Source organism: Buceros rhinoceros, unplaced genomic scaffold (assembly GCF_000710305.1).
Source record: "Buceros rhinoceros silvestris isolate BGI_N320 unplaced genomic scaffold, ASM71030v1 scaffold39692, whole genome shotgun sequence".
NCBI lineage: Eukaryota > Metazoa > Chordata > Aves > Bucerotiformes > Bucerotidae > Buceros > Buceros rhinoceros.
The window spans coordinates 21,409-45,193 of record NW_010397977.1 but is presented as its reverse complement, the minus strand read 5'-3'; the positions used below and the strand labels follow the sequence as shown (position 1 = coordinate 45,193).

The window sequence follows — 23,785 nt, the reverse complement described above, 5'->3', positions numbered from 1 at the left end:
TTTATGAAAGATTTGGGTCAACTGGAGAGAATCCAGAGGAAAGCAGTGAGAATGATTAGAGGCTCAGGGAAGCTTCCACAGAGTGCTGATTGAAATAGTTGTGTTTCACATGAAGAGGAGACTTTCAGGGGAGCTTGTAAGAGACTTTGGTGAGGAAGAGGACAGTCTGTTATCAATCTCCATGACGTTTAGGTCAAGAATTACAAAGAATGAATTGCAGCAAGGAGGAGAATAAGGAGGGTAGTGAAGTGCTAGGGTAGACTACTGGTGTGTATGGGGAGGAGAGGAATAGAGTTGCAATCACTAGATGTCTTAAAGAAGACACATTAGTCAGGAATAACACTATAGTTTAACATTCCTTGGAACAGAGATTAGGTGAGTGCTTGTGCCTAGCCCCTCTGATTCGGTGATTACTGTTTCCCTCTGTGCTGCCCTGAACACATGTATGCTCCACTGTCCAAAAGCACTTCACAGTAAGTCATATAGAGCTCTCACTGATGAAGACATTAAAAGGCTTTATGTAAGCCTCCATTTATTAACAGCTCAGTGTGGTTTAAGCTGTGCTCTGAAATCAGCAGCGAGACCTGCTTGATCTCTGCTCTGCAGGTATTCCGTATGCTAGTCAGGAAGCAGTATGTGGGGAAGGCTCTTACCTTCAATTTCTTTCCAAATTGGACTTTATGAGACATCTCCAGAAAGTCGTTACTCCAAACAAGGGGAAATACATTTCAAGTAGGTTATATAAATTATGGTACAATTGTAACATAAAATACCCTGCATAGCAAAAGAGGCACTTGAAAATTAATTTGAGTATGCAGGTGTAACCCTCAGGCTATTTTGGTGCTGAGTAAATACCAGTTTAGTTTAAATATGCATTTTTATAGATTGTTATGATCCGAAACTCAGTTCTTCACTGTGCCAAAGTGCACAGATCTCTCGTTGTAACCATTTGAGCGCATGGTGCGTGAAGATGCTTTCAAATACTGTCTTTTACATCAACAGCTGTAGAGGTTGGGAGCTCATACAGTTAATGTGACTTACTTGACATTAGTTGTAAATAGTCATGCCACTGTAATTTAATCTTTAGTGATCTTCGGCTCATAGCCTTAGAGTTGTTTGGTTGTAGCTAGAAAGTGCATTGCAGAGTAAGAATATCTAAAAAAGAAAACTATAGGAAGAAAAAGAGATAGAGAGAAAAAGGAAGGGAAACCAAAACTGAACAGAGATTTGCAGAGATTCAGAAGTTAACACAGGGAAGAGTCGTGAGCTTTTCATTTTAGATTGGTTACAAGCCTTCACTGATGAAATGTATTCAGCCATCCTGGGAGAAAAGGGCGTCTGTTCCTTCAGTCTGCCTTCTGTAATTGCACCAAGTAGACACCATTATTTCTGGTTTTCATATTCATCTTTCAGTCTTGATTTTGATCTCTGAGGTATTTTACTTGTGTTTTCTACAAAGCCTAAAGGAGCTTTAACTAAAATCTCAAATGGACCAAGTTCTCACATTTCTCTTGTTTTCTGCTTTTCTTGTCTTTATCTGGCATCATAATTAAAGAACAGTCCCTTTTCTGGAAAGCTCTGTGCACCTCATGCAGATCCTGAGCACGATGTTTATACGTGGTGAATAATGAGGTCCAAGCTCAAGATAAAGTGCAAAGGTTTTGGAGGGCAGAACTGTTTCATGTAGTGAGCCAAGCTCCTTGTATTTACAAAAGTGACTTAATTTATTTTTAGCTGCCAGCCACAGCCTCAATCCAGAAGGATGGTGAGACATCTTAGCAGCCAAATACCGTGAATGAGGCTGTAGTGCTGATTTGTTCTTTGTGCAGTACTATATCACTGCTGCTGTCTGTGCTCTCGTCCAAAACGAAGACCTGCACTGCAGCAGAGAATGAGCATTCAGCACCTGTGAGGTGACCAGCTCTTTGCTAGAGAATAGGTGAAATTTGGGGCTGTGTTACAGGAATGTTCAGTGATCTATAAATGACTTCTGCTGTACAGATCCTTTTAAGTGTTTAACTTTGTAAACTTTGTTGTCCAGAATAGCTCATTACTGTGTTTATCCTAGTACCTAAATCGCTCGAGTGTGTCCCTCTAATGTGTTTTATAGTAACACCAGTTGGTAGAGGGAGCACTACTATAAGTAAAAAAAGAATTCATTTTCTAGCTCAGTGATTTTTTCATATATTTTTGTTTTGTAGATCTTTCTGATTTTTCCAACAGAATTTGCTTTTCCCAGCTACTTTTTCTGAGTAGAAGTGTAGTAGTTGTAGCCCCCAGACCATTGTTTGCAAAGCTCTTTAATGGAGGGTGAAAATGACGTGGGTCTAATTTATCTGGTTTAACACTGGAATTGATTGTGAAAGTTGGAGAAGATATGGCTTGGTGCAAAAATGGAAAGCTGAGTAAGCAATAAGGCAAAGGAAAATGTGGAAAAGAGCGATTTTCTGTGGTACGTATGGGGAGGAGAGTCCATGAAAAGGTCAGCTAAATGCTGAGCAGCAGTCCAAAAGCAAATTGGATGTTAGGATTCATTAGGAAAAGGAATAGAGAATAAAAGAGAGGCCTTTGTTGTGCCTCCGTATATATCCAAGCTTTGCTCATGTCTTGAACATGAAGGTAGTTCTTGTCCCTGTCAAAAAGAATAGGGTAGATATAAAAGAACTGGGAAAGATTCAAAGGAAGGCAGTGATCAGAGAAGTGATATGACTTCCGTTGGAGCTTACTGCATTAGCTATTTTCAATCTAGAGAAGTCCAACGTGAGATCTGAAGGTACAAAATCTATGACGCAGAGAGGTTAAAATAAGGTTTGACAGGCCCCCTCCCCAGTACAGGTGCTAGAGGACATTACTAGATTAAGTTAACGAGGTTGCTCTTTGCGCAGAGGGTGGTACACGTGTGGAAGTACTTTCTAAAGGATGTGTGGCTGTTAATAGCTTATCTCGCCTTAGGGGGAGGATGGACAAGTTTGTGGAAGAGAAATTCATTGAAGGTTCCTGAGTTGAATCTGAGAAACTACGTTTGTCTTAGGAAGTCACCAAGTTGAAAATAGTTGTATGCTGTGAGAGTTCTAACTACCATGTTTGCTGTGTTCCTGCTCGTCTTGAGACATTTGCTCCTGGCCACTATTGGAGACCAAGCTTTTGTTTTAACCTATTATGGCTGTCATTAGGTTTCTTAAAGGTTGTTTTGCAGCATGATATTAGTATTTTGCTAAACGCCTTAGCATAAAATGGAAAAGCCTAATAAGCAGCTTCTAAGGAGAGGAGTAATACACCAGGTAATCACAGGATGTCTCTGAGTAAACAGTGTGATATGCACCCATAAAGAAGGGACTAATGACTGTAGAAAGCATGATGTATTTCAAATACTGCTGGGAAGCATCCATTTAATTAAACCTGTTCCAAAATATTACCTACCACTCTAATTGTCTGTACTCACATGCAGAAGGGACTACTAGGAATTACAGAAAAGTGAGTGTCTGCTTTACAAAAGGCATGGGCTTCGTTTGCATTGCATGAGTGGATATCATTGCTGTGTCTAAGTGCATCATGGACAAAAAGCCAGCAAGGGAAAAGATCTAATCAAGTTAAAGAACGATATTGGCAGTCAAGCAAACGTGTAAACTTGAGTTCAGGCAGAAAACTGTGTGAATTTTTCCTGCCATATAAACAACAGAATTTTGCAGCAGTCCTTCAAGAAAGGTCATGGCATTTGAAATCGTAAAACTTTTAGGCAAGGAAAGAAGGATGAGGGTGCTCTCAATAGTTAAACTTCTGTAGTTAAACTAAGCTTGTAGGAGAAGTCCAGGAAAAGGGTGCAGAACTCTGTTCCTTAGAGTTGTTGAAGGCCTCCAGCTGCTACTTGTAGCCTGCTGTGCGGTTCTGCTGTCTGTTTTGTCTCAGCCAGGTTTTGTGTTGTTACTTAGCCTTTCTGTGTTCCTGTCACTTCCTGACCATAGCCTTTTTATGCCTTCAGAGTGATTTGGACCTCATCCATCCTTCTGTTTTCTGATCAGAGCCATCCTGTGAGATGCAAACACTTGCTGTTTAGCCAAATGGGGGTGGGGGGGAAGTCAGGGTAAGGTACGTGCAGATTTGGGGATATTTGTTTGCAAAACCAGAAGATAGAAACAGTGACAGCTGTTAACAGCTTGAACAAATTGTTTGTAGTGGTTCTTTACCAAATAAATGTTAAACCTTTCCCAGTTTTGCCTTATGGTCTTTTTCCAGCAGCCTTTTCCAAGCTGTTTATTAATAAAACTAACAGTGATGATGACAGATTGGTTTTCCACGAAGCCATGTGTGAAAGTATCTTTAAAAAGAGTTACCCCTTGTAAAATTCCACTAAATGTGTTTTAATATCTCATAACAAAACTTAATAGCTCTCTATCACCGTCAACCAAGAAATTTCCATGCTAGTACATTTATTTACTTCATCCAGACATTGTAAGGAAAGGTAGATAGTATTCCTGTTGTAGAGGCAGAGTGAATGAGGTACCTAAAGAACCTGTTTGAAGCTACACAGTAAAATTGTCCAAACTCCTACTTTACTTGTCCTGACAACAGTCAAGACACTAAAACAAGTTGTACTTGTTCTCGAACAAAATAGGGTACTTTTTTTCTTTTTCGTCTGCATTGAGGGGGAAAAGGTGTTTTACTTGTATATGGTTGGTATGTGATCTCCTAAATTTCTGAGGTGTGCAAGTTAACTTTTAGGTTTTTTTGAAAGGTCTGTGTAGCTGAGTTTCTAATCTGAGGTTTAAACTTAGTGTACCTTTGCAGTATCACAGGGGAAGTGGACAGGACTTGGAAGGTAAGTTTAAACCCACACTAATCTGGTAAGGATTTGTTTTTCTCAGATGCCGTTTCTTATCTGTTGAGTGGATGAGCCCTTACACTGCAGCAGGGAGAGATGCTTTTCTCTACTATGACAAGTTGCAGGGTTGAAGGAGATGAAGAGATTTGTGTATTAGGAGTCAGCGTGGTTATCATGTCAACAGGATGACCTAAACTATATTTCTAGTTGGATTATAGTTTCTTTTACTATTTATGTCCATCCTTTACAAGAGGTAAAAAGTAAAAAAAAAAAAATCCAAACCCAAAGACAACAACCCAAGGCAAGATCAGGGCTCTACTATGCAGGGCTGTAGAAATAGCAGGAATAAGCAAGCTGAGCAGCACCCAGGAAAGAAACCATCCAGTGCTCCTTGTAGAGCACAGTGTGACTGTTGATGTCAGAGGGTTCAGAGGATGTGGAGGAGGTCTGGGAAGAGGTGTGCTAGGCAGTGATGTGCAGATACTGATCACTGGCTGTTCACAGGACAAGTGGTGAACAAGTGCACCTAGGTGTAATAAATTAAGATGCGAAACTGGAGATGGTTTTTCAGTGTTTAAATTTCAAACCCTTTTGTGTCCTTGCAATCAATTTATACATTTGGAGTGACGTATAGGTGTAAACGTGCAGATGATCTGCACTTTTCCAATCGTAAATGGATAGTTTCATTCAGAAGCTTTTTGGAATCGGTGGAATATTAGTACTGCACAGACAGAATAACTCCACATTCTTCAGCATTCTAGAGGTAACGATTAGCTTCAGTAACGATTTTTCCTGACTATATGTAACGTGTGCTGAGTATCACAGTTGATTTAGTTTTACGGCACGTTTGGAATACTTGAAAATCTCGACTGCGTAGAGCTTTTGAAGGAAGGAACTTAGGCCCTCTACTGATCGTTCCGAGAACAGCAGAGAGGAACAACTGCCCTGCAATATTAAAATGCTGGCAAAATGGATCCTTTCGGAAAAGGGAAGATAAATGCAGGAAGACAATAAAACTAAAAACTGTTTTATTTAAACAGAGCCGTTCCCTAGTGTTAATTTTAGAAAGACCTTAGAAAAACCAAAACAAAATCCTAAGTAACAGTTGCAGTGAAGACAAATTATCCTGTATTAAGATGATGTAGAGGAAAAAAAAGCTGTCAAAAGATGAAGTTTGCAAAAACACCCTATCCCAATGCTTTTTTCCTCCTTTATACTTTAAAAATACCTATTTAAAATCTAGTGCATTCTGTATTCAGGCTAGAACCTAACAAAGGTTAAGGGCAAGTTCCCAACAGTAACACCTGTCGAATCTTCTCTGAAGTTTTAAGAGTCAGGTGATGAGACAATCTGAGTACAGTAGTTAGTCAGTATGCTTAATTCTGAGAAGCTGCTCAAAAGTGTCAAGTTTCTGAGCACTGCTTAGCAACACTTTCTCCCTCTTTGAGCATGGGTATGTCAGGAATGTTTTACAATGTTTTTGCAAGAGTTGGATTAGAGCATGAGCTGTTTCTTTGGAATTGATCAGTGTCATCTCATATACCATTGATTTCTGTGTGTTGATGTTTTAGTTCAGACAGTGCGGTACTGCCCCGCACTTCTGGATGCTTACAGCTCCTTAAACCCTAGCTAATAAGTTGTGTCAGCTTGTTATTAGCTAACGTGTACATACTGTGCTTTGAAAATATGAAGTGTCAAGCAGGCATCGGAGCTTTCAGAGGTGGACCAGTATGAGAACATGACAAAATAGTTTGATGAGATTCCACTGGGGGATTTTAGGAGAAAAAAATGAACTATCAGGATTGGCTTTATCCTTCTGAAGTCTATGCTACTGTTATCCCTATAACTAATATTTTCAAAAGAAAAAAATTTTTAATGACATAATTGAAAATGTGTCTGCATTAGTTCAATACTAGAGCAACATTTGTGCCGCTGATTCATCAGCTTCCTCCCTTTGTCGTGCCTAAACCACCTTTTTCCTCCAAAACACGGTGACTTCATCTGAACCAGATGTGGGAGCAGTTTCTGGCATATGCTGTCCCCAGAACTGTGCTGCCCCCAGCTCTGGGAGTGTCCATCTTGGCCTGGTCCGCAAGCAGACTGGTGAGAGACAAATAGACAAGCTAGACAGCCTTGGCCAGAGGCTTGATGCTTTTGCAGGCTGTGTGTATTTGCTAGTACAGTATAGGTGTAGATGCGAAGTCACTGAGCTTATTCTTCGGTGTCTTCTGGTTTCCTACTGCTGCTTTCCGTGAAGTCATGGACTGATTGTTGCAAACCAAATTTGGCAGCTCTTGTCTGATTTGTTGTATACCAGAACAAGAATAAGGGTGCATGACCATAAAATTCTATACTAGAGAAATTCTTTAAAAAAAACATCATTAGCTTCTAACCTAATAGAGTTCTGCTACGCCTTGGTACTCACAGATAAGCCGGTGCAGCATGTATGTTAAAATGAAAACCCATGAAAAACGGTAAGACAGGAAGAAGATAGAAGAGTATGTATAATAATTAGGGTTGCGTTACTCAGCGCATGGGAAGACACTTGAACACTGGTATGTGCCAGAGGGTTGGAGAGACACACGAGATCCTCAGAATGACTTTTTTTGTGAAGTGGTTTTTTTGGTAAAGAAACCATAAAAGTGAGTTTTGCAAAGTCATTGTACTTTATTGCTGAGTGTACCGTAACAGCAGAACTTGTAATTTTGCGTTCACTGCTCTTCAGCTCTCTTCCTTTTTCACTGCTTGTTTTCTTTTCTTTTCTTTTCTTGTTTTTCCTCTTAATTTTATTTCCTTAGATCTAACTGGCTAAAACCGTGCTGTGGGAGACGAGCAGCTGTGTGGCAGGTATTTTTGCTCAGTGCAAGTCTCAACAGTTTCCTGGTAGCCTGTGTAGTATTGGTGGTGATTCTTCTGACTCTGGAACTCCTAATAGATATAAAGCTTCTCCAGTGTGAGTAGGAGGATTTTTTTTTTTTATTTTATTTTTTTATTTTGATGAAATGAAGGCTTAACTTGCTGGGAGGTTTTTGATGGGGGGAGGATGGTAGGGATTTTTTTCCTACCATTTAAATGATTACTAGGCTAGGTAAGAAATGTGGTTTTTGTGGAATCCTGGTATAGTGAAGTCATTCTCTTCCTTATTTTGCTGATCAAATTCAGTATAGGACAAATTTTCAAAGCAATCAAGCAGAGTGTGTGTGCAGAGATCAGCACGTATTGTCATTAGTACTTGAAAAGGTCTGTCCTTCACACACTGTGTATAAGCAGAAGAAAGATCATCTGTGCCTTGTTAATCTCTGATACTTTTCATATGCATGTGGATAGACAGAAGTGATGAACTTGCTGGGGTATTTGGTGCTATCTCTATTATTAATTTGCTTCTACTCAGGAGGTAGGAATTGAAATCACAGTTTTCTATCTTGTAATGCACTGAAATGGGCAGATTTTCATTCTAATACACTGAGAGCCCAATAATAGCTTAAATGGAGTTTTGCTTTATCTGAGTTCACTCTACACAGGTTCCACAATGGAAATTTTCATGCTGCAGTTTTGCTTCCTTTCGCTTTCCTTGTGATTTGTCACAAGTGGAGTTAGATTTCACCATAAAGATTTAGGTAAAGCAATTGTATTAAGATTACTTTAGGGGACTTTATTGATAATTGCAGCAATTTTATAAATCCTGTAAGATGACTAAACAAATAAGCTGTCTTTCTGCACCGTTGCCCACTGCTTACACTCTGTGTATCCATAATGGCACAACAGTTCTAAGCGTGGCCACTCCGTTACAGCTGTTATTTTTCTGTAGGCTCTGGCGGCTTCCAGCTGTAACACAAGTGGCCACGCTCAAACTGCCGGTGCAGCATGGACACTCGGGGTGAAAGTGGTGGGCGTTGGTTTGGGAAGGCAGCTTAGACCGGACTAACTTGGACAACTCTGCTGCTTTCCAAAAAAGTCAGGAATGGCTGTAAGTCCTTAAACATTGAATGAGGAAGAGGTTTTCGGCAATATTTGTTGAAGTCCCACATCTTTCTGTTTATGTAGAGAATTGTCACTTCCTGTAGACCCAAATGTTTAAAGTGGTTTCTGTTGAGTTCTCTTAGATTTTTAACACAGTTTTGGAGGTTGTCCTCCAGAAACACCTGTTTTCTTACCCTTTATTTTCTGAAGAATCTTCTGAGGAAGTCTTTAGAGATCGTCCCTCCTATATGTGTCTAGTGCATATGATAGATACTCTCAGAAGCTCAGCAGCTTACACCTGTGTGTGACCTATAGACATTTGGTTGAGCCAGGTGATTTCTCTGTTCAGAAGCTGACCCTACCTCCATGGATTTTCTCAGCACTTGAGAAAGGGCCCATTCCACTCTTGCTACTTTGCATTTTAACTAATGAATCAACGTATCAGGCTTCTTGCCTTCAAGTTGAATACCTTCTGTTTTGTTTTAAATCAGATAAAGGCTGTCTTCGTGGGGCTGAGACAAGTACTGCGGTTGTGTCATATGAGGCATATGTGTCACTTATGTTAAGGTTTGAAAAAGCCATTAGGCCATAATCATGTTTTTCCAAACTGTAATTACAGTTTTAAATAATTCCTTATTCTATCTGAAATCCACTAATACATTAGGAGATGTTATGGCATATTACCACTGATTTCATTCATAATTACAACAGCTAATCCACATTATAGCCTGTAATTACTTACGAAGCCTCTTTCTTAAAAAAAACCCAAACAAACAAAAACCAAACTCATGTTTTCTTTGCCTGTGACATTTTGAGAGCATCATTTTCCTCTCATACTTTGCACTTCTCCCATACGCAAAACTGTTAGTGATGGAGACCACATTGGCAAACGCGTAGATCACACGCGTGAAAAGGACAGAGGCCTTTTTAGGATATTTTAGCACAAAGCATAATAATGCGGAATCTAGAAACCTCGGAAAGCAAGGGACATATAATAGGGGGTTTATTACAGGTCTCTGTCCTATAACGAGCTTTTTTTAGTCCTGTTTTCAAAGCTCCTCACATGCATTAGCAAAATAATATCTTAATACCTTGTTATGTTTTGCAAATGCAGAAATAGATGCATGTAAGTCACACCTCATTTTAAAAAAAGAGGATCATGGCAGACTCCAGCCCCCACTTGGAAATAAAGACCATGCGGTCCCTTCCTCATTTTCGGTAGTTTTGGGGTGAAAGCAACTCATGAAATCATCATAGTATTGCCCTCCTTCTGCAATCAACTGCAGCAGATGTGATGTGAAGGCACCAGGCCTTCCTGAAAACCATGCAGCTGAAAACCTCCGCTCTGTCCATGTCATTGCTGTATCAGGGCCCCGTCCAAAGAAAGTGCCCATTGCAGTGCAGCAGTGCCTCAGGAAGGACGAGTTCAGGGCTTGCCCAAACCGTGCCGTGAGTCTGCTCTCTCTGCTGCTTGCAGAAGCAGTGTAGTTTGTACCTGGCAGGAAGTCATTGTCAAGAACAACAGCCACTGAAAGCAAGCGCCAGTAGTACAAGCTTCTGTAATGGCTGCTCGGGGTTTGTCAGGATGTATTCTTCATCCCTCCCCTCCCCCCGGGATATACATCTTGAGATGTGAAAGTGAGGGAAGGGGTGAGGAGGTAGATGGAGGTTGGCTGTACTTAACATTTTATACTCAGTCATCCTCTTCATGGCTGAAAAGCACCTGGAGTTGCGTTTGCTTCTTCCCTGTAGCACCAGCAAGCAAAATGTGAAATAAAGCAGACCTTTTCTGCTTTGAGCTGTGATTTTGGGGAAGAAAAGGTTACAGGTTTAACAAATGTGAAATTCTGTCTCAGATAAAAGTAGAAGCTTAGTTGCTTTGCCTCAATCTCTGTATCCCAGTGATGCATCTGAACCACCAGAGAGCAGGGACGAGCACCTCTTGGAGAAGACCCTTCTGTTTCTGTAGCTTTGCACTGCATTTTTGAAAGGGAACGTTTTGGAAGAGGCAATGTCCAGATTCAGTGTATGGGCTCGTGATTCAGCTCTTGTACAAAACCTTCTTGCTTGCAAGGCTTTTTCAAATTTACTGTTTTACTGGCAATTTAATTGCGCGCTGCCTGGCAGCACATCCAGCACTCTGCTAGAGTTAGTGCACCATCAGAAATTGATTTTCTTTCCAGATCCGTGGCTGCTTTATCTTTTTTGTCCACTAAGGGGCAGCTAGAGCCTTGTATGTCAATTGATAGTTGTTTGAGAAACAGCTTACAAATGGTTTCCATTTCTTGTTCTTTATGCCACCCTTTAAAAATAGTGTCTTGTGACAGTTAATATATTATATTTTGCCCGTTGTTTAATCTTTAAGTATTTAATGTGCTGCAGCACAACAAACCCTCTCATCAAGCCCCGGGTGAGCCTCAGCTGTGAGTTCCAGTGGCAGCCTATAATAATGATGTTATTTGAATCCTGATTTCTTCCTACGTCCCCTCTCTTCCCATTTTAATCGGTTTTAATTTTAAAATAAGGTGCTTTATTAAGTGCATGCCTTGTATGTTCTTGGGACTGAGTTAAATCTGCCACAGTCTTGCATCTCTATGCAGGCAGTCATTGCCTTAAACTTTCCTGTTAGGGGGGAATTCCTGGAAACTGCAAGACTGCACAGACTGTTTTAATCTGTCTGCTGTAGGGATGGTAGACTCACAAATCCCCTAAAGTAAAGAGCAAATTCTTTTTCTTCATTCCCTTGTACCAAATTTGAGAGCGTGGGACCTTCAGAGTAGGAGTTGCCAGCAGTTCAGATACTGGACCCTATCACCTTTCTGCTTTGTTTTGTCAGCAATGAAGCGAACTTTGATCACAGAATTTCAGTTAAATAGTTATTACAGAATCCTCCAGGTTTAAGAGATTCCTTTAAGACCATAAAGACAACCCGTATCGTAGGCTTTCTTAGGCAGTCTTGCAGCGAAGTCATTTGTCTCAGTTTATTTCATTTTACTTATAAGCAAATTAAGTTGAATGAAATGAAAGCCCATTTTAATGCCAGTGAATGTCCATGCAAGGCTTTAGTACTCTATAAAGTCATACTTTTAATGAGTTCAGATAAGTTTTCCTGAGTGTTCCTGCCATTCAGCTCATGAGAGGACTTCAGTTCATAGGCAATCCACTTTAAAAGTGGAATAACTACCTCAACAATCTACATGCATAAAGAGTACCAATATGGGAAGCTAGTGAGTAGAAGCCATTGTTTCATAAATTACCATTTTAACTTACCCTTTACAGACTTCTTGTCACGGGGGAGTTTGAAATAGAGTGAACAAAAATGATTTTTAATGTTCACTGTCTTTCTGAAAAAGAGTGTTTAACCAATTAAACTGGAATTTTATTTCATGTACTCTAACTTTCTTGAGTTTCTCATAGAAACTTGCTTAAAGATGAAGCTGTCCATATAACAGCCATGTTTCCTGAAATACTGTACAAAAATAGCCACGTTTTGTTTGTTGTACACATCAGAATTGCTGATATTTCACAAACTCCTTAAAATTAATATACTAAGATTTTATCTTATTAACAATTAATAATGACATTAGTTCTTTCTGTTGCTTCTCTCACTATGGTTTTCCTAGAGTCAAACTTGACTCTGAGAGGAGTGGGATCCTGAGCCGGTCGTGGCTGCTGGTGCCACATCTGGACAGCTGTACAAAGGCCTGCTTACCAAGGTTATTTATTGAGATGGTAGAAGTGTGTTTGGAAGCCCAGTTGGAGCACTGGTTTTTAAACACCATCTTCTAAGCTGAATTGTCCAAGACTGAACACAAGGAATAACATGACGATAGTAGAGCATTCTATTTCCTTATAGAATTCTAGTTCTGGTTTTTTAGGTATACAGGGTTTGGTCACACATCTCGTACTAAAGCAGTGCATGGAGTGAGAGCATGGAGCAGTGGCAGAGCATCCAAGACTTAACGTCTGCCATTGCTTACCCGCAGTCTTAGCTGCAGAGCTCCAGTGCACAGCTGCTGTGGCTGCTAGCATGCTGGCCTGGATTAGGGTGAGCAGCTGACAGGGCTGGACTTTGTGTCCCGTTACAACCTGTCTTTTTTTTGGTACTTCCACTACAAAGTTTAAGCAAGCAAGCTTGACCCATATGTAAGCTGTAGCAGTACTAATCATATGAAGTGTAAGTTGCACTCTGCTACTATAATGATGCTTCGTTGTGTTGTGTTAATTGCAGTTTCAAGTGCTTCACAGTTTGCAGGAGTAATTCACTGGATCAGCCTAGTCATCCTGTCTGTTTTCTTTTCAGAGGTATGTATAATCAAAGTCTTTCACCACATATAGAACTGCAAAGTATGTTTATGCTGTTTAACTGTAATTTGACTGAATAAATGTAGCACGGTGTACTTTAAGAGGGGAAAAAAGGGAAAAAATAACAATTGCCGATCCTACTCAGCAAACTAAGAAGTCTTGTTTAGATTAGCACTGTTTGCCAGTTGCTTGGAATTGGCAAGGAAACATGGAAGAAGCTGTCTTACAAATTATAACTGGAAAACTATTAAAAAAAATCCTCTCTAAATCACTACAGGCACAGGACAGGACTAGTGTCATCCATTTGTTCTCACAGAAATCTTACCAGTGTCACTGGCTGCAAGGGATAGGAATAAAATATGTTCTTCAGGAATAAAGATCCACAGGGGTTTTTAAAAAAAGATCTGTTTTAAGAATGGAATTGTTGCCCCTCCCATTTGTATAGGTAGTTTAGGTGTACTACGTTGCTGCATATAGACACAGTAGGAGAATGAAACAAATGGTGAATTTCTCTGCAAAAGTTTTTATGAATGCATGCATTGGAGAAGGCTGTAGTCATGATATAGCAATTGACCAAGCTGGGATAATCTGTTCTAGTTTTCTATTATATATACGCTGTATAACTATTCCAGAAAGAAGTGAGCCATTTAGACTACTCCTGAAATATCCCAAAATATTTTAAAGGCTATTTTTCCAGGTCGTAATATGTTACTTCTCACCAAAAAAAAAAAAAAAAAAAAAAAAAAAAAAAAAAATTCTACTTTGGAAGACAGCTTGGACTTTAAATATTTAAAAATGATTTATCTAGTTCCGTAAGAGAAAAGAGCATTATCCAGTATTATCCAAACAGATGTTGAAAGCAAAGGTTGGGGAAAAAACCCAAACCCCAGGGAGCTATGATATCTGCAAAGGATTTGATAGATCACTTGTGTTGACTTCAAACTCACCAGATTATTGCAGTGCTTGTTTCCAGGGTTCTGTTACTGAAATACTTTTATTTACATGTATCTCTTTGTATTTATAATCGTGACAGGGATTTTCTAGCTGGTGTTGCCAGGCTGTTCAGAAAGGATTCCTTGATAGCAGGCAGGGGTCTCAAGACTGCTTTGCTTCTGGGTGCTGCAGTCTGGCAGAAAGACATAATTACTATCCTTATCCTTTGGCAGCAATTGTGGGTTGTGAGACATAGGTAAACTGACTGAAAAAAAACAAACCTCTGAACAATTTAAAAATTTTGCAGAGTTTTTCATTTGTGAATTGTGCCTCTTAGTTCTCCAAGTCTCAGGTTTGCTAGATGGAGTCCATTCCTTGTAAAGAAATACTTTCCCCTCTCCCTCGGAATCTTTCTTCAGTGGGGATTAGCACCCTGGAGCTCCCGAGCTTCCCAGCAGGACTAGTTGGGAACTCTGCTGCTAGCAGCATGGCTGCGTGTGCTTGCTCATCTGATCTTCGTTGCTTTCTGGAGTTTGATTCACAACAAACTTGTGCTGTTGTCCTCAATTTCCTTCTGCTGGGGTATAGTCTGAAGTTCTGTTCCCATTCACCTGAGCCATCAAACACTCTCTCAAACCCTGAGGCAATGCCCTGCTCCTGTAGCCCTTTCATAGTTGGGTTCGTACACTGAGCGTTTTTGGTTGGGTGTTTGTGGTGGTGCAGACGGATCCTCAAAGCCCAGTACTCATCTGTCTCAAAGAAGAAATGAGTTAGTTCAGTTCTGCTGAGACGGAGTGCCCCCGTAAGTGGATGAACTGGTTCAGAAGTGTTTTGCAGGAAAACCATAACAGAAATACTTCAGAGTCAAGCTGCTTGCCTGACTCTCCATCCTCATTTTGGATCTGTGTTGGCTTTTCTCCTTCTCTGTGTATTTAGGTATTTGGAACTACTTTTCTTTGTCTCCTTGCCATTCTTATTTTCTATAAACCTCTTGCCACTCACTTTATCTGTTTCTGTTTTCCGAAGTATCTGTCTTCACCTGTTTGTTATGTTTGAGTTTACACCAAAGAAAAATGAGGCCCCACAGCAGCCATGTCAGGTGCACAGAGGAGGGTGGGTTTGGGATGTTGGTTCATTTGGTAGCTCAGAGCGCTTGACTGGGTTAAAGGGACAGGAGTGGCTCCGCAGAGTAACTGGATATGCTTCAAAGACCACAGATCTGGAAGAGAATGGAGGTGTACCTTTCCTACTGGGTTTGCAGGGGCTGGCCTTACGCCAGGTTGGTTTCGTGAGTAACAGCACGTGAATGCATCTCATCAGAGGAAAATCAGAAGGTTTAATTTTTTCTCATCCAAATTACAAACTGATTTTTCGAGAGGTTACGAAATACAAAAATTGCAGATCACATTTATTTTTGTCATCCGTCTTAATTTTGTTTACTCTCTGGTGCCTTCAGGGGATTTTTTTGCCTCCTGATTGCCAATACCAAGAGCTGGCTGTCTGTCTTCGGAATTATTTGTTGAGAAGATCATGTGTTACAGTGAGATTTTTGCAGTCTTGACTTCATGCCAGGATGATTTTCCAGAGATGAGCAGGTTTAATTAGTTTGCTTGGCTATAACAGGCAACTGCTGAGCTCGGATTAGTCCTTCAGCCATTGCCTTTTTCCTCAAAGCAAGGATTCTGGGTTTCTGCTGTTAGAAAGGGTTGTTTCCATACACGTCCTAAGTTTGATGTTTATCCTGTAGTTTGGTTCCCATTAGCTGTAAGTGTGGATACACAATTCTTCAGGAGGGCTGCAGCTCAGAGAACAGATAGCTCGAAGTTGTAAAAGACTTGTTAAAAAACAGAAAACTTCCAGCACAAAATCTGAATGTTTTGGGAAAACATGACTGACTAAAAGCTGGTGCTATAAAGATATTGCAAGTAATTACAGTCCTGTCACGTTGGAGTTAAGCAGACACTGGCTTTCTGCTTGGTTAAAATGAAGGGGACAAACATGCCAGCAGCTGGCAAATGCCAGTGGAACGACTGCCAACAAAATCAAGCAACTATTCTCACAGCATCTTCCTGCTCTCTCTATGCTTGTGTTATAACCTTAAAGGAATTTATTGCACTCTGTTAAGTTTATATTCTCTGTCACTGTCTGTGACATTCCGATGTTAAAAAACCTTTATTCAAGTGAAGTGCACAGCAGCTCTTTCCTTTTTTCCAAGTGTTTGAACTGGATTTACTAGTGGTGGTGGTTAGGTATATTTGTCTCTGTTTACATACATGGCTATGATTTGTCTGTGCACCACGTTACCCAGATGTTAAGACAAAAGAGAACACTGGGGGGTAAACCCCAGTACCAACAGCAAGGCCAGGCCAGGGTAACACTCTATCAAGAGGGCAAATTCAGCCTTGATAATAGTTGGCTGAAAAACGGAAGATGGGGAATGTCACAGTGTTTAGGTAAGTGGATTGGAGTCCACTTATTTTAATAGTCTTACCATGTTGCCACAATTACTTGATTCTGTAGCTGTTGTTCAGTTCTGCTCTTCTACTGTCGTTGGTAAGACTGTTTGTGTGCAAGAGCTGAGTTCTTTGACGTTAGTTGTTTGCGTTGCTCTGTCTGCGTTTTAGATTTTCGCTGTTAGGCATGGAAAAAAACCCCAATACTTCCCTCATCCCATTTGTTAAAAGAAAGTGTTTATAGTAGTCTGACACTTTACTCCTTCATAATAGCAATCCTTAGAAGGCAGGAAAACCTCCTAAGGAAGACCCTACTATTAGGGTTCTGATAAAAAGGAATAACATCCCAAATGACTGAAATAAGAAAACAAAGGTCTTTCCCATATAGATTTTTCATAACAAAGTCGTAATTTAATATTAGAGAAATCAGTTCTGTTACAGTTTTTGTGAGTTTCCAACAGCTGCACAGAAAGTTAGTAATACTCTATTATTCTTCCATAAGCTGCGGCTTCTTTTCTGGCTGCTTACTTTCATTCCATGTACGCACAACTTTTCTCAAGGTGCATAAAGGCACTGCATTGCTGGCTTGCATTTCCAGGTGTATACCTGATTGTATGGTGTGCTTTATCAATGCTTCATCTGGGCTTTCCTCTCTTGATAGACAGTCCAGCACCTTCTATACCATGTGTTAATTAGTGCTAATTCTTATCTCTGAAATCATGCCCAGAGGGAACTTCTGATGCAGGGTTGCTTAAGGCCAGTGTTCTATCCAATCTGCATTTACCTTATGGCAGTAGTATACTGCACCTCTGGTAAGCCTTGTACATTCCTGAAAAGCCCTTTCAAACCTCTCCAGAGCTGTCAGTTTAAAATGCATTATTTCTCTCCATATTCTAAGAACAAACACAGTGGGAGAACATAAGAGCAAACAGAGCTGCAGTGTTTATGCAAAGGTGCATTTAGATACTATATGATATCGTAAGAGTGTTAGTGGTAGTCCGTGGAAAAGAGTATACTGCATTCACATCTGTGTCACCCAACTTTTGCCGTTCATTCTTTCTAATGTGACTGCATGTGCTGTAATAGAGCCTCAGCGGTTAGAGTGTACAGTACGTAGGCAGTGTTTTGTGCTGGGGAATGTGTAAGGTAAGGTCAGTAGTTACACGTTCCCTTTCTGACCCTTAATGGGAGAGAAGCCACGTGGGGAGGATGCCTATGCACTGGAAACAGGAGGATGTCTCAGTTTAAGGAAGCTGATGTGTCCTTCCATGCTCTGGTGGCCTGGGGGTAGCATGTGCTAGAGCAGCTAATGCGGTATTTCAGGACTGGCACGCCAGAAAGGCAAAAGATTATTTTAAATAGTGGATGAGCTAAGGTCACTTTGAGAAGTGACCCAAACCAAAGAGGTTATAAATTACAGACTGGGTACAAGATGTTCTTTCTGGGAAAGATATCCATAAATACTTGGTCTTACGAGATACATACAAAAGGCAGAAGCTTAATCTTCAGAGTTTCTGTCCAAAGGTAAAGGCCTCTGTAACATAGTTTGGTGGGGCTCTTCTAAAGACACCTTTTCCACCCCACTCTGTCCTGTCTCCCTGGTGAAGTCACTACCCTATCCCAAAAGGCAGAGTTGCCCTCCTTTGCTGCTAGCTAAACCTGGTGGGCCAGCCTCACCTCCTGCACTGCCTCCTCTTGATTTCCCTACTCTACGTTCAGGTGGATTTGGCACGCTCGCTCGCTGAGAAGTCTAAAATTGCCTAACGTACGCTGCAGTCAGCTGACAAACGTATCTGACTCAGGCAGGTTGGGGGAATTCACATGGCTGACTCAGCAAGGGACTTGGATGGGTTTCCCTACAAAATCAGAGAGAAAACCTGCAGCATCACACAGTTGTTCTGAAACTTTCTGCAGACACTTCATGTTGTGCAAACAACTGCGTGTCACCCACCAAGGGACACTGTCTACTTCGAAACTCCATTTCTGTCTGAAAAATCCTTTAAAATTTTACTTTTATCTGGGTTTACTCCAACTTGAAGTTAACAGAAGTTCAGTCATTTACCTTTTATTAATACACTGGACAGACTTTTGTGTAATAATTCAGCGTTTCTCAGAAAACAAAAAAATGTATTTCTGATATAACCAATACATAGATGTGGCTATGACTTTCTGATGAGAAGATTTCCAGTCAAGAATGTTAAAGCATTCTTTTTCAAGTACAAAACCCCAAACTTGCAGTTGCCTTTAACAGAGAAGTACCCACAGTGATACCTAATGCTTTCAGATCTCTGTGTCCAAAATTGTGAGTGCCCACAGTGCAATGCAGAACTCTGTGCGCGTTTGCTACAGGGCTGCAAAGTGCCTGCACATCAGTAGGAAACACCAGTGCTGCTCTGGTTTTTTCCCCCTATTTCTTGTAGATTCTTGTGTCTACAAGTGGTAGAGTCATGACTAACATTTATGTTTTTCTGTGGTGAACGTTGCAGTTGCAATTCTCTCAATTTGTATGCATTGTTCAGTTTGGCCCATGCACAGTGCCCAGGAAATTTCCTGGATTATTTAATTTTTGTCCTTTTTTTTTCAGATTCTGCTACAGATTCCTTTTTTTTTAAGTTCTGTACGGAGAAAGTACAGCATCAAATGCAACATTTTTTTGTTTGAAAGATACCTTGAATTGCTTAGGAAAAATACTAAAATGTTGTCTGTAAGTTAACACCAATGCTTTCATTTCAGTCACAGTATTTATTATATTGAGCAGTCGGGGAGATCTGCCCAGTGAAGTCCAAATTTGCTCGATTCGGACTCCTCTGTTTAAGAGTTAAGGCAGCAGTAGTGGTCGTGATCTCGCACTTTGTACAGACAGAGGGAGAGCAGAGAAAGCTAAACCTAGTTTGGAGTGGCTAGTCGTGAAGACAGACCAGTGAGCAGTAAGCGTTTGGCACTGGTGTCTCCAGTTGCACGCACTCTGTGACGCAGCCACGGTTCGTTCTTGGGGCACCTGGCTCTGACAGGACACCGAGGAAAAGCTGCCTTACAAGGGCTTTTGTCACCTCAGTGGCGATGTGGTTTGTAAAGGGTGACAGTGCTGGTGCATAGCTTTAAGACCTTCCATCCAGAACAAATGTTTTTAAAGCTTAACCGTCAGTTGTGCCCAGTTTGTTCTGAAGAGTGTGTCTCTCAGACAGGGAGCTGGCTTCATGCCGCCCTCGTGCTCCCTCTTCCTGCATGTGTCTGCTCTAGTTGAGATGCTAATCTCGAAAAAAAGGCATTTTTTGTGAGGAGGAGACCTATCTTCTAGAGATAGCTCCAACAACCGTAACCGCACTAAATGTCTGCTGAGAGGACTTCCAATCACTGCTGACTTGGGCTAATTCACACCAGCAGACTGAAAATGAAAACGTTTGTGCTAGCTTCCAGCCTTGGAACTGCTCAGACCCATTAATATGACAGTGGCACAGTCCAATTGACACACTGCAGTGAGGAATTAAAAAGGCAGAAAGGAAAATCCTTTTTCATGTTGCCTCAACAGTCCCACATTAAATCATATTTGGGGTTGTGAGAGAGTGTTTTCTCTGTGTAGATACACCTTCTTATTTCAGTGAAAATACCTGTCCAAAGGAAGAAGGATTTTCACCATTGATTACTGTGAAGGCGTTAAGCTTTTAGCCATCCTTTAGTTCACTGACATAGCAATTAAATGCTGCCTCAGCATAGAAGAGCACAAGCCGTATTCCTCTGCGCTGTCGGGGGGCTGCAGGATGGAGAGGCAGCGTCCCAAGCTTTAACGGTGGCACTGCTCTTCCTGAGGTGTTTCCCAATGGCTGCCTGCTGCGGAACTTGCTGTGGTGGACCCCAGGTTAACTGATAGAGCTGAACTAATGGGCTCATGAGTAACCTGTACTTAAGCATTTTGTGCAGATTCTCAACAGGGAGTGAGGGAGGTGCCTACAGAGGAGCTGGGATGCTTTTGTATGAAAGCATTCTGCCCAGGGCCCGAGTTGAGGCTGCAGGAGTGCTTTGGTTGTACAGCAGCACATGTGCCTACATCGCATTGCATCTTGCTGGCGAATTTGGAGTCATTAAGGGATTTGAGGAGCTGCTGTTGCACATCTCTTCCTCCACATATAACCTCAAGCATATCAGTTAATAAGGAAATGCTGTGAGCCTTATTCCTGTGCTGCATTTGTAAAATGCTTCAGAAGTAAAATGTTATTTTTAGGAGCACAGACGAGAGCAGCATTGGCAGTTCTCGGTGTCCACTTGGAGTATCATAAGGAAAGAGAGAGCTGCATTTTCTCTTCTAGCTAGTGACTCTGTTTTTCAGCCAGACTTGGTCAATGCTTCACGTACGCCATTTCTGAGTAAGCATTGGTATGAGGTTGGGCTCTGAAAGCACCTTATCTCCCACAGCTATATCTCCCTCTGCAAAACAGGATTAAGTGCTGTTATCCAGGTGTGGAGTGCCAAGACAGAGCTCAGCACAGTCATCCTGGACCAAATGAGGCGATTTGGCACATGGGCTTTGGCAAAACCGTGCATAGGAACAGTACGGAAAAATCCAGAATTGTTCTGCAATTAGATGGTGCTGGTATGTTTGGCATAAATTCAGAGTTGGTTGGGATTTATTGTATTTGTAATGAAGAGGAGATACATATATTCACCACATTCACTTGTTTTCTGCACAGTTCTTGGCATGGTCACCCCCCAAACATAGGTCTGCCGAGCTCCGTCATCAGCGCTGTTCTGTAACGGAGCAAGTAGCATTTTGTTCTTTGCAAAGCTGCAGTTAGACTCTTCATGTCTGTACTGTCTGTCAAAATCTGGCCCTCGTGTTGCTATTATGTTAATTCAATTTCAATTATTAGTGGGCTGAATAATTTTTTTTAATAGTGTCTTCTGAAAGCTGGGTTAAAAATTAGGAACGATGCCATTGGAGTTTTTAATGGGAATTCACCATTGGTTCATTCTGTGTTTCTTCATTGTTCCTCTTTTCTAGCTACTGATGCTACTTACAGCAGTTTTGCTTCATAGGGGAGGGTCCCAGAGATATTCTTCTGCCTTATGCTATGACTTTCTGGGATTTTTGTAAGACAACAGCCCTGTACTCCAGAGAGGGAGAATGGGAGCCATGCTCTTCAGTGATGAAATGTTCTTCAGGCATCGAGAGGGAGCAGTGCCTCCTTCCTTTTCTTAGAACATAGTAAGCACTGGCATATCAAACAGCAAGAAAAGAGAATCTTATACAAGCGTGGGTCTGGGGTGGGGAGGTTTGGTGACCTAAATCTCACAAATCCAAAGGCAAAAGTTTAGGAGGATGGAAAGACTGATGAACATTTGAACCTGCAAGTTTCACTGAGTCAATATAGTGGTTGGAAAGTAATACCTGCTTTTATAATACAGAAGTGTAGCTGTTTCTAGATCCTCATTTTTATTCAGAAGAAATGCATAATACAAGACAAAATATAAGACAAAAATTGGTTCCCCAGATAGATAAAGGACTAAATGTTTATCTAAAATTACAATAACATTCATAGTCTTTTTTCCCTCCAATCTATTTTACTAGACTATTTTGAGGATTGTGGTCCTTGGCATATGGGATTACATCGAAAACAAAATAGAGGTAAGCACTCTTACTCCTCCTACTATTTTCCAGGCAGACACAGCAGGAACATTAAGAGCTGCTTTGGGTGGCTTTGCTATAGACCTGATGCAACACAGTATCTCTTAGCTCGCATAAATACGCACAGTCTTTTCATTATACGTGTGTTCACCGATCTATGATGCAGTCCCTTTTTCTGAGGGCGGTTCAGAAAAGTGTGATATATAGAAATATTTTATTAAGGGAGGGGCTGTGGCATTTTTTATCTTTGTATGTGTATTTATTTTGTTGTTAGAGCTGTGCTAGTCTAGCTGTTGTTACTGCTACCCTGAGATAATGAGCAACACAAGTGAAAATTGTCATGTGACTTCTGTAACCCCATTCCTGTAATCAAGTTGAAATTAGAACTGTTTGAAAAACTGTAGTTTTCTGATAGAAAACACTGGTTTGGCAAAGTCCTCAATTTTATTATGAAATTATTTTTTAACTAAATTGAATTATGATAAATGTTGTAATTTGTACTGCAAAAGAAAAATGAGGAAGAAATGTGCATACTTTTGCAGAGGCAGATAAGGAAATGCCTGTATTAGAGGTAACACGTCATACTGATCTGAGCAAAAATCTAGAGACCAGGAAAATTAAAAGCTCTTTCCTGGTACTTCTGATAAACTAATGCAGCCCAAGTTGTTCAAGAAGAAAATTAAGGTTTTCTCAGAGCTTAAGTGAGTCTAGAGGCTTGCACATTTCCATAATAAAGTTGTAAACCTTTTAACCAAAGTGAAAAACGAGTCAGAGATTGTTAATATTGAGGCTAAATGCAGCAGTGTCTGATAATTCAGTTTTGTGGTTTGGAAAGGAGCAGTACTGTTCACTGCCCGTCAGCTGGTGGCAGGAAGGGGCGCTTCTTTTCAAGACACTGTTTTGCACAATTCTGAATCTGTAGTGCTCGTAAACTCTGTCCCATCTCTGTGCAAACCATTAAGCAGTGGTCTTTGGCAGCTGGGAAGGGACTCAGCGGGAATGAGAATTCTGTTCTACCCTGCTGGGTGAGTGTAGGACAGACACAACACTAGTGCCAGTTTGCTCTGGAATGTATCTACTCAAGCGTTTCTGTCTAATACTTTGTACAGTTGCCTTTCCTGGTCTAATCCTAATGCAACCAAAGTTATATAAATCATTCTGAATAGTCCCAGTTGTCAAAATCCTTGAAACCCTAGCTGCCCGGTAAAGGTGAGAGCAGGGAGTCTTTGTCTTGAGGCACAGCCGTTCCCACGCAAGTTGTGTAGTCAGGACGTGGCCAAGAGCCATCAAGTCTTTGCTCCATCTTTTTCTGCTTGTCGTCTTGATATCTTCATTAGACAGCAGGTCTTTGGGCAGGGATTGTATCCTTTTTGGGGATGGGATTATGCCAAGTAACAACAGGTATTAAATACCAATGATAGTAAAACTCTGGCTGTCATAGCATTTAGGCTATCACTTCTGCTTGGGCATTTTGGCCAGTATTTCCAAATACCTTTCTCTCTCCCTGCCCTTCCACCACAGTTTCTCTCTCCTCACCTCGTAAAAGGCACTAAAGAATTCTGTTGGGTTACCTAAAAACAACGTAGCCTTTCTGTGGCTTGGCCACCTCTCATGTCCCCTTCAAATATGTACCATAATTGTGTTTCTTTTGGGCAAAGTGGGAGCCCTTCAAGACCCCAAGCAAGCATGGCAGGG

The 23,785-nt window shown here is 41.0% G+C and overlaps 1 protein-coding gene across 1 annotated transcript in view; it reads left to right on the top strand.

Moving 5' to 3' along the window:
* The window catches only part of LOC104488828 (chromosome unknown open reading frame, human C15orf27), a gene marked incomplete at its 3' end in the record, with an annotated part of 48,223 nt that overhangs the window by 3,160 nt on the left and 21,278 nt on the right, over nt 1-23,785 (top strand). The window contains exons 3-5 of the mRNA XM_010130912.1: nt 7,618-7,772; nt 13,011-13,084; nt 22,034-22,090. Coding sequence (XP_010129214.1) covers nt 7,618-7,772; nt 13,011-13,084; nt 22,034-22,090 — 286 coding nt within the window. The remainder of the gene's footprint in view (nt 1-7,617; nt 7,773-13,010; nt 13,085-22,033; nt 22,091-23,785) is intronic.